The sequence below is a fragment of the Hordeum vulgare genome, chromosome 3H (genome assembly GCF_904849725.1).
Source record: "Hordeum vulgare subsp. vulgare chromosome 3H, MorexV3_pseudomolecules_assembly, whole genome shotgun sequence".
Classification (NCBI taxonomy): Eukaryota; Viridiplantae; Streptophyta; class Magnoliopsida; order Poales; family Poaceae; genus Hordeum; species Hordeum vulgare.
In genome coordinates this window covers 227440159-227456937 of record NC_058520.1, presented here as the reverse complement: position 1 = coordinate 227456937, position 16779 = coordinate 227440159, and the positions used below count along the sequence as shown (strand labels likewise).

Below are 16779 nucleotides of genomic sequence, written 5' to 3'. Positions count from 1 at the left end.
CTTATTAACAAAATCTTCTGAACTACCAGAAGTGGCCTGGGATGGCCTCACTAGTTTTGAGGTTAAAAAAAATCTATAAGCAACAAGTCACTATCCAGAAGTGGCCTGGGAGGGCCTTAACCAGTTTTATGGTAAAAAAAGCTATAAGCAAAAAGACACTATCCAAAGTTTCCTGAAACTGTAGTTTTTAATGTAACATTTACTGTAGTTTTTTATGTATCATGTAGCGAAAGCAACAGCTAGAGGTATGTCTGCATTCTCCATGGGTGTGCCAAACTCTTCCTCATTCATATGCCTTTGCAAGTAATTTGTTGGCTTCAGTGACTGCAAACACACGTATAGGATCAAGCTTTCACACATGGCAATGACACATGATGCAATATGCGCAAGGACTGAATTTATTGGGGGGTTGTGTTACCTGAAACATGTGGTGTCGTAGTGTTCCTGATTGCTTCTTGTCCCATGGTTGTCCATTCAAGAAACGACTGATGTAGTGTGTAACAGCTTCTTGGACCATGGATCTGCAGAAGAAAGATACAGGGATCAGGATTTTCTTTCATGCATAGGCCAGCGGCTACCGATGAATGCCAAGATCAAGTCAACTGGAAAAATCAGCACTTGTACGGGGCGTCTGTCTGTAGATGCCGCCGAGAGCAGAGGAGTGCGGACGTTTGGCCTAGGGTTCCACACCACCGCGGGAGAGAGGTATACCGACAGTAGTCAATATCGGCGCACGAGGCAGTCCTACGTCCAGGGTTATTTTTGCAAAGCAAAACTGCTGGTATGGGCTAGAAGCGGGTGTGTAAATGTAAATTTGCTGCAAATTAATCTAGAGCAAAGGATTTTGATCGGGAGGCTGAGAGCAGAGGGATACAGGGATACATGCAGCCATCGGATTCACAAGATATGTTGCCCCTTTGTATTTACCCCATTGTATAAGGGGTTTTCTGCATGTTTCCTGCACCTGTACATGTATATATACTGGCCTATGGCCTCATAGGAATACAAGTTGCATATTCCTAACAGTTTTTTCATCCTGTTTGCAGGCAAACATAGGGCCTGGTACCCCAAGGGAAAGTTGGGATCTTGGCAAGCTGATAGCTAAAGTTCAACAGTGAGTTTTCTGATAATATGCATATTTCAGGCGATCTACCAAGTGATTTACTATCTCCTTCGTTATGTTTCTATCTTTTTTCTAGGTATTGTTACCTATTAAATGACTTGGCACCAGAACTGTTGGAGAGTAAATGCTCAAGCTACGAGGATTTACAGGAGTACCTTCGAACCCGAGGGCGTGAAGCATACTTCCAAAAAGCTGTTAGTTGCTCTTTCTGGTCTCATGTGTAGAGTTTTCTTGCATGATACATACTCAAAAATTATAAAATACTTAGATCAATGCAACAGATGTTTAACCATTGAAAAGAAGAATCGAAGTTTCACCTTGCAAATACTGGTGAATATATTTTACTATTATAATATGGCCAATTGAATCTCAGCAGAAAAATTAAGCAATAGCTTTCTTAGTTCAGACTTAAATTCAGAGATCAAAGGTGCTTTCTTCAAATGACACATGATAAAACAAGATCTTCAAATTAGTTTTGGCCTAATTATATCAGGAACTTTGGCAAAAACAAGCTGTAATTCCACATTTGCATCTTTCCTAACTTATTTATTTATATGGCAGGAAATTGTGGAGAAGCAAGCTCCAGGTTTGATGAAGGAAGCCGAGCGATTCCTAATCCTAAGCAATATTGATAAGCTCTGGAAAGAACACTTGCAAGCTTTAAAGTTTGTGCAACAAGCTGTTGGGTTAAGGGGCTATGCTCAACGAGACCCCCTTATCGAATATAAACTTGAGGGATATAATCTTTTCTTGGATATGATGGCTCAAATCCGGAGAAATGTTATTTATTCAGTATATCAGGTTTGTCCATCCCTAATGTCCAACTCATCCTTCCTTTATTTCCCTTAAATAATATATTAGGTTATCATATTTATTACCTTTTACTAACACTTCAAAAAATAATCTAAGAGTGTTGCGATTGCAATCTGATTAACTCATTTGTTGCTTTGATAATCTCACAAGACTCCTGTGCAGCATTATGCAATTCGGAATGAAAAGTTAGTTTGTCAATAGTGGTATTGTGAGACTAACTACATCTCTACTGTGATATCCTGCTAGTAGTAGGCGTTAAGAAATATGGAACTCGTATTTCCATGAGGCCAAAACCCAGTATATACACATGTGCAGGTGTGGGTTATGCAGAAAGCCCCTTATAGGATACATGACTATATAAGTCTTTGTACTAGGGTCTTTGTGGGGCTGCAGCACATGGTCCTTGTGGCTGTTAGGATAGAATCCTTGACCATCAAGGACTGGCAGTTAGGATAGCATCTTAGACTAGCATCTTAGCATATGCTTGGCTGGCTAGCAGCCTATAAATATGTATCCCCAACCCGTCAGGTTGGCATGACATTGTGTGGGAAATAAACCAACGAAAATTGTCCCAACTCTTCTAGTGTCATCTACAACTATCAATGCTCAGGCTGAAAGGTCTAACAAGTGGTATCAGAGCCTCGTTGTCTTGTACCCTGGGCATTTCCTGCTCACCTCTCTCACCGGGAGTTGAGCAGCCCAAGCCGGTAGCAGCAGTTGCTCCGACTGCCCCTGGTTACCTCCCTCCCTTCGGACTGTCGAGCAGCAGCTCGTCAGAAGAAGCTTCTTCTTCACGCAACAGCCCCCCCTGCAGCAAGCCATGTCTGCAGGTCGCTCTCAGCACGCGGCGCCGGCAGGAGGCCGATCGCGCCGTGGCAGAGGAGCGTGAGCGAGCGGCTACAGCAGCCGCTGCTGCGGCAGCAAGGGCGTCGAGGCTGGCTGCGGCGGAGCTGGCAGCCGCCAGAGCGGAGGTAGAAGCAGCAGCAGCAGCGGAGGCAGCACGTGAGGCTACGACGGATGCCAAGGCACTCCGTGGCGGCTCCGGCAGCTCCAACGGCTCCACGCCTGTGGACGACGGCGCCGACGCGGACTTGCCAATGTAGCGCGAGAGCGGACGACGGAGTGGGCAGCCAAGCACGCTCGCGCACATCGCGAGGCGCTCCAGGTGGAGGTGCGCATGGCGACGGCGGCTGTGACGACCAGGACCACGGCCTCTACGAGGTCCGGACTGTGGTCAGGGATGTTGGTCCCGGTGTTGGGTGGCCTACCCTCACCAAAACAAACTATGTCGAGTGGGCCGCGATCATGAAGATCAGGCTCCAGGTGCGGCACCTGTGGGAGGCAATCCAGGACAACAACGTCGACCACCAAGAGGATCGACGGACGCTGGACGCCCTCATCGCCGCAGTCCCGCCCAAGATGCAGTTCTCGCTTTTCAACAAGCGGACTGCCAAGGAGGCTTGGGACGCCATCGCCGCAGCACGAATCGGCAGCGACCGTGCTCGCAAGTCCACACTACAGGCACTTCGTAAGGAGTGGGAGAGCCTGGCCTTCAAGCCAGGTGAGGACGTTGATGACATTGCTCTCCGTCTCAACACTCTGCTGCAGAAGATGGTGAAGTTCGGCGATGCCACCTACACCGAGGAGAGAGCTGTTGAGAAGCTTTTTCGGTGCATCCCCGAGAAGTACAAGCAGATGGCTCGCTCGATCGAGTCTTTGTTGGACCTCTCCACGATGACGATCGAGGAGGCGATAGGCCGCCTCAAGGTCGTCGACACCAATGAGCCACAGCCTCTCTCGGGGCCCATCACCACCAGCGGAAAGCTGCTCCTATCTCGGGAGCAGTAGGACGCCTGCCTTGGTGACAGGAAGAAGGGGGAGCCTTCTTCCACGATGGCGGCCGCAGGCGCGGCAAGCAGCGCAAGGCGCGAAGAGGCCCCCCGGGCAAGGCACAAGGACGTGTCGAAGGTAACGCTCGCGGAGGCGCCAAGGACGGCACCGCTGGCAAGCCCAAGCCGGCACAGGACAACAGTTGCCACAACTATGGCCGGCTTGGCCATTGGGCCAATGAGTGTCGACAGCCACGACACGGCCAGGCTCACGTCGCACAGGCAGAGGAGGAGGAGACGGCTTTGTTCATGGCGCATGCCAGCATCGAGCTACCTTCAGCGACACCAGCTGCAAAAGCTCTCCTCCACCTTGACGAGCCAAAAGCGCACGCTCTTCTTGGCGATGGCTCCGGGAAGGACAAGACTGTGGGGTGGTGCCTCGATACCGCCGCCACCCACCACATGACCGGTCGAAGGGAATTCTTCGCCGAGCTCGACTCCGACGCGCGAGGCTCCGTCAAGTTTGGGGATGCCTCTGCCGTGGAAATTAAGGGCGTCAACTCTGTCATCTTCACCACCAAGACAGGAGAGCATCGGCTGTTCATCGGTGTCTACTACATCCCCGCGCTAAGGAACTCCATCAGCTTGGTACAGCTGGATGAGAACGGCTCACGCGTGCTGATTGAGCATGGGGTCCTACGCATCTGGGATCGCCAGCGTCGCCTTCTCGCCAAGGTACCCAGAGGTGAAAATCGACTCTGCGTCCTTGATGTGGAGGTGGCAGAACCGGTCTGTCTCGCTGTCCGTCGGGACGACGAGGCGTGGCAATCGCATGAGCGCTTTGGGCACCTTCATTTCGAGGCCCTGAAGCGTCTAAGTGCCAAGGAGATGGTGCGAGGCCTGCCATGCCTCGACCATGTGGAGCAGTTCTGCGACATCTGCGTGTTGACGAAGCAGAGACGACTCCCCTTTCCCCAGCAGGCGAGTTTCCGGGCCAAGGAGAGGCTGGAGCTCGTGCACGGAGATCTATGCGGCCCGGTGACGCCAGCCACACCAGGAGGTCGACGCTACTTCCTGCTGCTCATGGATGACCTCTCTCGCTACATGTGGGTGATGGTCCTCAGCAGCAAGGGAGAGGCGGCGGACGCCATCAGGCGCGCAGGTTGCTGCGCATGCGGAGAGCGGCCGCAAACTGCGCGTGCTGCGCAGTGACAATGGCAGCGAATTCACGGCGGCTGAATTCGCGTCGTACTACGCTGATGAGGGCATCGAGCGCCACTACTACGCGTCGTACAACCCGTAGCAAAACGGCGTCGTCGAGCGGCGCAACCAGACGGTTGTGAGGATGGCTCGGGCTCTCCTCAAGCAGAGAGGGATGCCGGCTGTTTTCTGGGGAGAGGCGGTGCTGACGGCCGTCTACATCCTCAACCGCTCACCTACTAAGGCACTCGACGGCAGGACGCCGTACGAGGCCTGGCATGGGCGGAAGCCGGCGGTCTCCCACTTGCGGGTCTTTGGCTGCCTTGCGTACGCCAAGGAGTTCGGCCACATCGGCAAGCTCGACGACAGGAGTACTCCGGGAGTTTTCATCGGCTACGCGAAGGGCTCAAAGACCTACTGAATCCTCGACCCGAAGACACAGCGTGTGCGCACGACGCGAAACGTCGTGTTCAACGAAGGGCGAGGGTGGAAATGGGACAAGGCGGTGGACGATGGCTCGACGCCGACATATGGGGACTTCATTGTCGAGTACGTCTACCCCCGCCCCCAAACTCCATCGACCCCGGTGCCTGCTACGCCGATGACACCACAACCGGCGACGCCACATACTCCAGCCCCGGCAGTCACCCCTCTGGGCTCGTCTTCATCAGCACCAGCTCATGCTGAGCACAACCCGGTGAAGTTCGCTTCCCCGCTCACTCACGACGAGGAGCGCATCGACGCGTATCAAGGAGGCGAACCGCTGCAGTATCGTACGATGGATAATCTACTCGGCGACCAGCCGGTGTCGGGACTAGTGCCACGCTACCTGGAGGCGCAGCTACAACTCGCGTGTGAGGACGGCGAACCTCGGTCCTTTGCAAAGGCCGAGAGAGACGCGGCATGGCGTGCCGCGATGCAGTTGGAGATGGATGCGGTCGAGCAGAACCGCACCTGGGAGCTCGCTGACCTCCCTCGTGATCACCGCGCAATCACCCTTAAGTGGGTGTTCAAGCTGAAGAGGAATGGAGCCGGCGCCATCATCAAGCACAAGGCTAGCTTGGTGGCCCGAGGCTTCTTGCAACAGGAAGGAGTCGACTTCGACGACGCTTTCGCTCCCGTGGCACGGATGGAGTCCGTGCGACTTCTCCTTGCGCTAGCTGCCCAGGAGGACTGGCGTGTCCATCACATGGATGTCAAGTCGGCATTCCTCAAAGGCGACTTGAAGGAGGAAGTACGTGCATCAGCCGCCGGGATTTGCGATCCCCGGCCAGGAGGGCAAGGTACTCCGCCTGCGTAAGGCTCTCTATGGCCTACGGCAAGCACGTAGGGCGTGGAATGCCAAGCTGGACTCCACGCTAAAGAAGATGGGCTTCGAGCAAAGCCCGCATGAGGCGGCCGTCTACCGACGGGGCAGTGGAGGAAATGCCCTGCTAGTGGAAGTTGACGACCGGCATCAAGGATGCAGAGGTGGCAGCGTTCAAGGAAGAAATGAAGGCCACCTTCCAGACGAGTGATCTGGGGCTCCTCTCCTTCTATCTAGGGATCGAGGTGCGGCAGGATCACTCCGGGATCGCGCTTCGACAGTCCGACTACGCCAAGCGCATCGTCGAGCTAGCTGGGCTCACCAAGTGCCACCCAGCCCTCACTCCGATGGAGGGGAGGCTGAAACTGAGCCGCGACAGCACAACGGAAGAAGTGGACGCTACGCAGTACCAGCGCCTTGTGGGGAGCCTTCGCTACCTCGCCCACACACGGTCGGACTTAGCATTCTCCGTCGGCTACGTTAGTCAGCTCTTGGAGCGATCGACGACGGAGCACCAACAGACAGTGAAGAGGATCATCCGCTACGTGGCGGGCCTCGACCACGGCCTCCACTACCCTAGGTGTCCGGGGGGCGGCACACTTCGTCGGGTACAGCGACAGCGACCACGCCGGCGACATCGACACCAGCAAGAGCACGAGCAGGATCCTCTTCTTCCTTGGCAAGTGTCTCGTGAGCTGGCAATCGGTCAAGCAACAGGTGGTGGCCCTGTCCAGCTGTGAGGCCGAGTACATAGCGGCCTCCACCGCCTGCACTCAGGCACTCTGGCTTGCTCGACTGCTTGGTGATCTCGTCTAAGACACCAGAACGGTGCAGCTCCTGGTGGACAACAAGTCCGCCCTGGCCCTGGCAAAGAACCCACGAACGGTGCAAGCACATCCGACTGAGGTATCACTTCATCCAAAGCTGTTTGGATGAAGGGAGCATCAAGGCGAGCTACATCAACACCGCGGACTAGCTCGCAGACCTGCTTACCAAGCCTCTTGGGAGGATCAAGTTCCTCGAACTCTGCTCCAGGATCGGGATGATTCGACTCTCCCACAAGACGGCGTACAAGACTTGGGGGGAGAATGATGGATAAGTCTCTGTACTAGGGTCTTTGTGGGGCTGGAGCACATGGTCCTTGTGACTGTTAGGATAGAATCCTTGAATACTAAGGACTGGCTGTTAGGATAGCTTCTTAGACTAGCATCTTAGCATATGTTTGGCTGGCTAGCAGCCTATAAATATGTATCTCCAACCCCTCAGGTTGGCATGACATTGTGTGAGAAATAAACCAACGAAAATTGTCCCAACTCTCCTAGTGTCATCTACAACTATCAATGCTCAGGCTGAAAGGTCTAACACAACAATCGTCAAGCTAGTCGGCATCTAGAGGAGCACCTTTCCTCGGAGGTCATCCCTTTGGCCAGGAAATGAGACGCTATTTCCACTTGTACGCTTTGAACCAGAAGAGCGGCATGACCGTCCAGGTAGTATGTGGCTATGCTGACCTGGTGGTGCGCCGAGACTATGTACATGTCGCGTTGAAGCGGGGTGAAAATCTTCATCCATCTTCTGCTACCGCATCCATCCTCTCAAAACAAAATTCGTCTATGCCGATGGTTTGCTTGACCTGGATGGCGCGGTTGCGTCTCCTCTGGATTGGTTCCAACTTAGCGGGCGGTTTTGCAACACCCTTCACAGTGGGATTTTACGATCCAGTCTTGAGGATTTGAGCTCAAGTGCAGCAAATCTGTGTGTTGTCTCCGATACCAATTTTTTATATCCCACGAGTAGTCGGGATGATCACAAGAGAGAATCAGGGTAAATTGGCGGCCGGAGGGTAAGGAATTGGAAAGCGAGATGGGAAGTTCAGAGTTCTCATTTCAATGACATGTTTTTACAGAGATGAGCACTTGGCCTTTGACTCTGGTCCATGTTCTTCTCCTTTCTTCTTTGTACTCCCCTTGTACCTAAATAATTGTAGTTGGGGAGAACTACTAGTTCTCCCCAACTAGAATTATTCAGGGACGGAGGGAGTAGAAGCAATGCTCGTACCTCATTTAGCTTTCAACATGTCTGTATTTAGTCTGACTAGCACTTGTATCATCATTTGTGGCTGCTGAATGTGCTTTAGCCCAGTTGTCTAGTGACCTTATGCTTTGTTTTGGAACAGTTCCAACCTGTGATGAAGAAGCAAGAGGAAAATTCTGGAAAGAACGATTCAAAAAAGAATCTGCACAAGGGTGCCAAGAAACTTGGTGCAGCCCAAGCTGCATCTTGAGTTTGATATGAGATTTTGTTTTTCTGTAGCTATGGCTTGCTGATTTTGAGAATTCTCAGGTGTATATGTTCTCTTTACAGTTTACGATGGCTGAAGTGTGGGAGGACAGAAGTACAAATGACGCGGTGACTTTTTGTATAACTATATCATACTCCCTCCGTTTCTAAATATAAGTCTTTTAAGATATTTCATTATGAGTCTACATACAGAGCATAATGAGTGAATCTACACTCTAAAATATGTCTATATACATCCGTATGTAGTCCACTAGTGAAATCTCTTTAAAGACTTATATTTAGGAACGGAGGGAGTACCTCGGTTGCGGCGGAAATTGAAGCAAAACAATCAACATGAAAACGTCATCAATTTAGAAGAGGTCTCTCGTAAATTGATTTACTTGAACATGTCTTTTAGTCCTTGGATGTTGCCTACCCTTTCTTTTGCGTTCCTGATTCCATATAATCTTGAGTGATATCCTATGGTTGTTATCATGACATATAGATACATGTATGTGGTCCTCTTTATGTCTCCTCTCAATACTGTATGACCAATAAGTAACGGGAATTAAAATCGGAAACTACTATGATAATTAGTTATGGGTTGAATTTGGCATTCTGATAACATGAGAAATGTGTAAAATGTCATTGATCATAAAGGGGGCGTAAAATGCATGTATAACAAAGAACAAAGGGAAAAATAAGAACATAATCTGACAGAAATCATGATGTCTGCAAGTACCACTTGTCTTTGAAGCCAATTATCGTTATATTGTTTTGTGCGCACCTATTTCCAAATGCTTGGAGAACAAAACTATCTTAGCACTCAAGAACTAAGACTGAAAGAGGCTCACAAGGCATAAAAATCATAAAGCTCTGCTTTGACGATTGCATGTCCTACTAACTTCCTATGTATAAAACACCTTTATAATGAGAAAGTAGGACATCACTAACATTTTATGAACAACATCTATGGTTACAAAAATCATGCTACCAAAATAAAATTTGGCTTCCTTACGTGATCAATAATAGTCTTTAAATCAGTGATTTAGAAGTAAATCACTAATAAATAACACATGTAGAAACAATATGAAGGACATGCCCGGGGTTATCTTTTGACTATAATACGAAACATTTTTTTTAAAAGGAGGTTAAACCCCCGGCCTCTACATCAATGGACGCATACAACCATCTTTATTAATTATTCAACATAGGTCTAACAAAAACATACATCAAACCATCCGAAGCCACCACTCACATCTACAAAACTCGATAATGTGGAGTGCTCTCACTCCCCATATTTAAAATTGGAGCCGTCACCGATCCATTCACATAATATATCGGCACCCATAGCCGATGCAGCAGACCTAAATCGTACACCACATGCACTCGTTTTAGACGTCGCAATCATCATCGGACCGCTGACCCATCTTCAAGAAAGAGATCTGTATCATCCTTGTCAATCCGTCCATCCGTTGATGCCACCACGGCGCCCAACGGCGCCACTGCCCCGCGCTCATCAGTTCAAACGCAAAGATTCTGAAAAATCTCTCGTGCGTAGCACCTGCCGATCAGGCATGACACAACGTAGCACCTGTCGACCAGGCATGACTTGACATCTTCATCGAAAGCTCCATGCAAGATGAACCCGCTCCATCTCCTGCCTCTGTCTTCCAGCTCTGCTCCACCAAGGTTCACCACAGTTGCAGTTTGACAACATGGCAAAACAAAGATGCACAAACAACATGAGAGTGAGTGTTAATTTTAGCAGGCTAATGTAGTCCAAGATATTTTAATTGCTGCGTCAAATAAGAAATAGTAATAAGAAAGGTAAAAGGACAATCAGTCCAAATGAACTGATAACAACACAAACTATCAAACCAAATTGATATCCAATCAGTAGAGAATTTTACTTTGACAACACCTGCGACTACGAGGACCATGATTTAAATCTTTCATATGGTAAATATGTAGAGAAGAGAATGGTGCCGAGGTTGTGACGAAATGAGAAGGGAAGTCAAGGAGGAGACTACAAAACGAGGGAGTTCGAACCTGCAGAATAATCACATATCATCTGCTTAGTGCAAATTTATTTTATGATTGGCAGATGGCCTCCTTACCATTAATTTAGCAATAGGAAGAGGCTGAATGTCTTGAGCATCTCACAGGAATAGGATCCCTACCAGGTCTAGGTCTTAGGTTATATGGGTGGAAGAAAGGTTGGTGGGGCGAAGCGCGTGGCCGGCGGCGGAGGGGCGTGGTGATCGCGCGCGAGAGAGAGACTCGAGGCGGCTAGGGTTTAGGGTGCCGGCTCCTGTTGGGAGCCGAGCAAATATGATTGCTTCTGCTTAAACAAAATTGAGTCGTTACATGAGTATATACAATTTCCCTAGCGCTAACCAATGATAAACTGGGCTAAGCCTCTAACAACTATAAGATAAGTTGGGTCGGGCCCTTAAGTGGCTGCACCCTTGGGCCCTTTCCTCTTATAATGTATACCGGTCATAACATCTCTCCCCGCCCGCGCAAACAACTCCTCCTCGAGCTGGAAGTCGGGGAAATGCTTTCGGAACTCATCAAGGGGCTTCCAAGTAGCGCCTCCTCCGGAAGGCCTTGCTGCTGGATCAAGAGGCGCCATACACTGCGGCTCTGTTGGGCATGCAACACCTTCGCTGGACCAAGGGGAGACGACCATCGGAGGTTGGTGGAAGATCCGGCGCAACCGCCGGTCCACTGTGGAAGGGCTTCAACAGGCCCACATGAAAGACGTCGTGGATGCGCGCGCCCGGCGGTAGCTGCAGGCGGTAGGCGACGGTGCCGATGTGTTCCAACACCTGAAACGGACCAGCATAGCAAGGACCCATCTTGCGGTTGGCGCGGGGGTCGAGTGACTGCATAGAGCGGTGGAGAAGCCGCAACCACACCCAATCGCCCACTGTAAACTCCGCCTCTCGGGGGTGGGCGTCATAGTATTTCTTAGACAGCTGTTCGGCCTGGAGAAGAAGCTGGTGCACCTCGGCAAGGATCTCATCGCGGCTGCGAAGAGGGCGCTCGTCGCCTCAGTCCGAGCCGTCTCAGGTTGGAACAGTAGCATGGGAGGTGGAGGACGATCGTAGACCACCTCGAAGGGGTGGCACGCAGGGCGGAGTGGTAGGAGGCGTTGTAGCAGTACTCCGCCCAAGAGAGCCAGTCGGCCCAAGCCCGGGGGCGATCACCTGTAACACGACGTAAGTACATAGCAATCACCTTGTTGACCATCTTGGACTGACCGTTGGTCTGCGGATGAAATGTCATGCTGAGGCGTAATTTGACGCCTACCATCCGAAAAAGATCCCGCCAAACATGGCCGGTGAACACCGGGTCACAGTCGCTGACAATCGAGGACGGAAACCCGTGAAGGTGGACGATGTCATCGAAGAAGACAGGCGCGATTGAGGTCGCGGTGTAGGGGCGGACGAGGGTGATGAAGTGCGCGTACTTAGAGAAACGGTCCATCACCGTGAGGATGACGGACTTGCCGCCCACCTTGGGAAGGCCCTCGATGAAGTCCATGGAGATGTCGGCCCAGACCTGGGAAGGCACATCAAGGTGATGTAGCAGGTCCGTCGGTTGTAGTGTCTTCGTCTTGTTGCGTTGGCACGTTACGCAAGACCGCACCCATTCTCTTACGAGCGCACGATCACCCGGGATGTAGAAATCCGCATGTAGGCGGTGGAGAGTCTTTTGCACACCCTCATGGCTGGTCGAGTGTGCCAGCATGATAACCTGGTGACGGAGATCGTTGTGATCCGGCATGAAAAGGCACCGACCATGAAGGAGTAATCCATCGTCCAGGTGCCACGGTGCCGGCAAGTCGCCCTCAGCGAGGCGTTGCCGAAGGAGCTGCGCATCCGCGGCCGTTGAAGTGGCGCGGCTGATGTCGTCGAAGAAGGCGAAAGATGGCCCAGAGTTGATGCAGAGGGCAGCGCCCGCGGTGTCGGCGACGTCCGAGTCATGGTCGGTGTCGTGGCGAGATAGAGCGTCCGCCACGATGTTGAGGTGGCCTGGCCGGTACTTAATCATGAAGTCGAACCCGAAGAGTTTGCTAATCCACTGGTGTTTTGCACGATGGATAAGCGCTGGTTGAGTAGAAACTTCAGGCTGTAGTGACCGGTGCGAATTAGAAAGTGGCGTCCCCAAAGATAAGGCCGCCAATGTCGCACAGCGGCCGCGAGATTGTGATGACGTATGGCGAACGACCGGCTAAAGAATGCAAGCGGCCCGTCGCCCTGGTGAAGGATGTCGCCGAACCCCACTCCCGAGGCATCACAGTCGACCATGAACTGTGATCGAAGTCCGACATCTCGAGGATCGGGCCTGTGGTGAGAGCCTGCTTAAGGGACTGGAAGGCTACGGTCGCCTCACTGATCCAGGCGAAGGCATCGCGGCGCAACAAGCGAGTGGCGCGGCAATAAGACCAAACTCCCGGATGAACTTCCTGTAGTAGCCTGCAAGGCCCAGGAAACCATAGAGGGCCCATGCCGAGTGGGGCGTCGGCCAGGCCGCGGCAGCCGCTACCTTATCGACATCCATGGCGAGACTCCCTTTGCCGAGATGACATGCTCAAGATAGGCGACGGATGGCATGGAAAACGAGCACTTCGAGCGCATGAGGTGCAGCTGGTGCGCCCGAAGCTCGTTGAAGATGATGGCGACGTGTTGCAGGTGCTCTGCCCAAGAGGAACTGTAGATGAGGATGTCGCCGGAGAACACGAGCACAAACCGCCGTAAGTAGGGGTGGAGGACGTCGTTCATCAAGGCCTGAAATATCGCCGGGGCATTGGAGAGGCCGAAAGGCATCGCCAAAAACTCGAAGTGGTCGTGATGGGTACGAAAGGCCGTCTTCACGACGTTGTCCGAGTGCATCCAAAGCTGGTGGTAGCCGGGACGAAGGTCGAGCTTAGTCAAGAAGCGAGCCCCATGTAGCTCGTCCATGAGTTCATCGACCACAGGTATGGGAAATTTTTCCTTGGATGTCTTGGCATTAAGAGCACGATAGTCAATGCAAAAACACCACGTGTCATTTGGCTTGCGAACGAGGAGCACCGGCACCGAGAACGGGAAGGTCAAAATCCGGATGATCCCCAACACAAGCATGAGCACGCACTGCCGCTCCAGCTCATCCTTCTGAAGCTGTGGATAGCAGTACAGCCGCACGGCGACTAGAGCTGTGCCCGGGAGAATATGAATGCGGTGGTCGTAGGCCCGGGCGGGCGGCAGGCCTTGAGGCTCGTCGAAGAGGTCACCGTGTTGTTGCAAGAGATGAGCCAGCAGGGGCGGCTCAGGCTCAGCGGTGGTCGCCGCCAGTTGTGGTTGGGGTGCCTCCAATGCAGCGCCCCCTCGCCCTTCCACCGAACACGGTGACCTAGGCACCAGAAGGTCATCGACATGGCGTAGAAGTCCCAAAGGATGGGACCCAGGGTCTGCAAGAAGTCGATGTCGAGGATGACGTCAAAACCGCCCAAGTGATGCTGACGCACGTGATAGCGAAGTGCTTGTCGCCGATGACGATGGGGACCTATCGCATAATCCCGTGGCAGTGGAGGCGATCACCATTCGCCACGGTAACCCGAAGCTGCTCCACGGCTGTCGGCTGAAATGCCAACCGATGCATGGTCGACTCGGGCAGGAAGTTATGAGTGGAGCCCGTATCCAGGAGTGCTAGGAGATGCTCCCCGTTGATCGTCACTGGCGACAACATAGTCTTTTCCGTTCGTATACCCGCGAGAGCATGGAAGGAAACCACGAGAGCGGTGGCAAGAGCGGGTGCCGGCACGACCGCCGCCTTGATAGGGTCGGGCAGGTCACCGACCCCGGCTACAACAGGATCTTCCTCGATGTAGTTCGCAACTACCAAGTAGAATAGGTGCAGGCAGACGTGACCCGACACGTAGGCCTCGTCGCAGTTATAGCAAAGCCCTTGGCAACGATGCTCAAGTTCCTCTGCCGGGGTGAGCTGGCGAAACGGGCACGCCGTTGTCGTGGCGGGGTCTGGTGCGGGAGCTTTGGGAGGCCGGTCTGATGCGGAGGATGCCGCCCGAGGGGCCGACCGAGGGGCACGGGATGCCGGCACCTGCCGCATGGCCATCGCACGGCGCTCGAATGCGCGGGCGTAATACATGGCTGTCTGGAGGTCATGTGGCCCGCGCATCTCGACGTCCACGTGGATGTGGTCAGGTACGACCCCTACGAAGAGCTCGGCCCGCTGGAAGGTGGAGACGCTGGGAGCATGGCATGCCAGGGCCTGGAAGTGATCGACAAAGTTTTGCACCGTGGATAGGAACAGGAGGCGTCCAAGCTCCGCGAGTCGGTTCCCGCGTATGGGGGGGGTGGGGAAAGCGCAAGAGGCACGAATCGTGGAATCGTTCCCATGATGGTATCATGCCCTCGTCCTGCTCGAGGGTGTAGGACCGCGAAGATGGTATGAAGCGATCCAGGTGCGATCGGACCGGAGGGTGCGCTACACCCTGAAAAATTGGTCACATTGATTGAGACAATTCACGGGGTCCTCGGTGCCGTCGTAGGTTGCTAACTCCAGCTTGGAGAAGCGCGGCAGTGGATAGCCGTAGCCCACGGCCGTCGGTGTCTCATCTGCATGGAGCAACGAAGACGACGGAGCCGGGAAGGAGGGCCGCAGGGTACCGTCGTGGAACAAGGGGCCGTCCACACTGGCGTAGAGGCGCGCAATCCCGGAGGGTCCGTGGAGCGGCTCGGCGGGGTGCGCTGCGGCTGGTGGCGGGAAGGATGGTTGGCCCGGGTGTAACGCCAAAGATGCGATCCTATCCTTATTTTGGCACGAGGGACTCGACACGGATAGAAGCGCATCTCGTCGTTTCAAAAGAATGGATATCATTACAAGTACATGTAGAAAAGAGATGAGTATATGGAATTGGCTTACACTCGCCACAAGCTACATCAAGGTCACTTCAATAAAACATGTTCAATCACCATGTAGAAGAGCAGGGTTTGACTACAGACGGAAACAAACAATAAAAGAACGACGTCCATCCTTGCTATCCCAGGCTGCCAGCTTGGAACCCATCCTAGATCGATGATGAAGAAGAAGAAACTCCAAATAGAACAATCATCACGCTCACTTCAACATATCACTTTACCTGCACCTGCAACTGTTGTTATAGTAATCTGTGAGCCACAGCGACTCAACAATCGAATTTCCAAAGGTATCAAGACTAGCAAAGCTTAATGGGTGAGGTATGGTTAAGTGGTGAGACTGCAGCAAGCGACTAAGCATTTATTTGGGTGGCTAACTTACGAGTACAAGAATAAAAGAGGGGGATGATCTACGCATAGCGGACGTGAACTAACGATGATCAAATGAATGATCCCGAACACCTACTTACGTCAGACATAACCCCATCGTGTGCTCTTCTGAATACAGAACTGACGAGAAGAGACAAACACGGTTACGCACACAGTAGGCATCTTTTAATTAAGATTGCTTCAAGTTATCTAGAACCGGATGTTAAACAAAATTTGCAAGTTTGCCACATAACCGCGGGCACGGCTTTCCAAAATATTTAACCCTCCAGGGGTGCTCCAACTAGTCCATCACAAATTACCACAAGGTGCATAGAAAGCCTCGATCACGAAACTCGTGATCTCCTCAGATTCCTTAGTGGGAAGCCTCAACTTTCAGATAACCCAAAGCATCACCGAAATCCCGACGCACAAGCTATTTCGTAAAAGGTAAAACAAAGTCCAGCAAGACCGCCCGACGTGTCGACAAACTAGATAGGAGCCGCGTATCTTGTTCTCAGGACACGACCATATAAGCTAGTGTACAGGTCCTGATAGACATCGCCCGAGTTGCCCCGGGGTGGCCCAGCACAGTGCTCTAGTTTGGACGAACACTCATGAGGATCACAGTCCCTATATATTTGTATTAGTTATTAGGCAAATGTAGTACCAAAGTTGGGCCTTGCCAGACCTGGTTTAAACTAAGATGAAATATCAAGGAGGTCCCCATAAGAACCCCGAGCGTGTTAGGAGCGCTCATTTATGGAATATAACACCGGTAGCCGAAACTAAGGCGACAAAGATGGAACAAAACACCAGGCTAGAAGGCCAAACCTTCCACCTTTTACCAAGTATATAGGTGAATTAAATTAAATAGCAATTATATGGTGATATAACAAAGAACCCATGTTTTCATATGGAAACAACTACACC

The 16779-nt window shown here is 52.1% G+C and overlaps 1 protein-coding gene across 4 annotated transcripts in view; it reads left to right on the top strand.

Moving 5' to 3' along the window:
• Positions 1-8972, top strand: part of LOC123443566 (protein translocase subunit SECA1, chloroplastic) — a 71508-nt gene extending 62536 nt beyond the window's left edge. Inside the window, exons 16-20 of one of the 4 annotated variants that reach the window (XM_045119993.1) lie at positions 505-705; positions 1047-1114; positions 1200-1317; positions 1685-1924; positions 8448-8972. In XM_045119993.1, coding sequence (XP_044975928.1) covers positions 505-705; positions 1047-1114; positions 1200-1317; positions 1685-1924; positions 8448-8555 — 735 coding nt within the window. In that variant the 3' untranslated portion in view covers positions 8556-8972. Of the gene's footprint in view, positions 1-227; positions 440-504; positions 706-1046; positions 1115-1199; positions 1318-1684; positions 1925-8447 lie in introns of those variants that run through there. The other 3 variants (XM_045119994.1, XR_006630722.1, XM_045119995.1) reach the window with 3 other exon arrangements.
• Positions 8973-16779: the final 7807 nt, after the last annotated feature.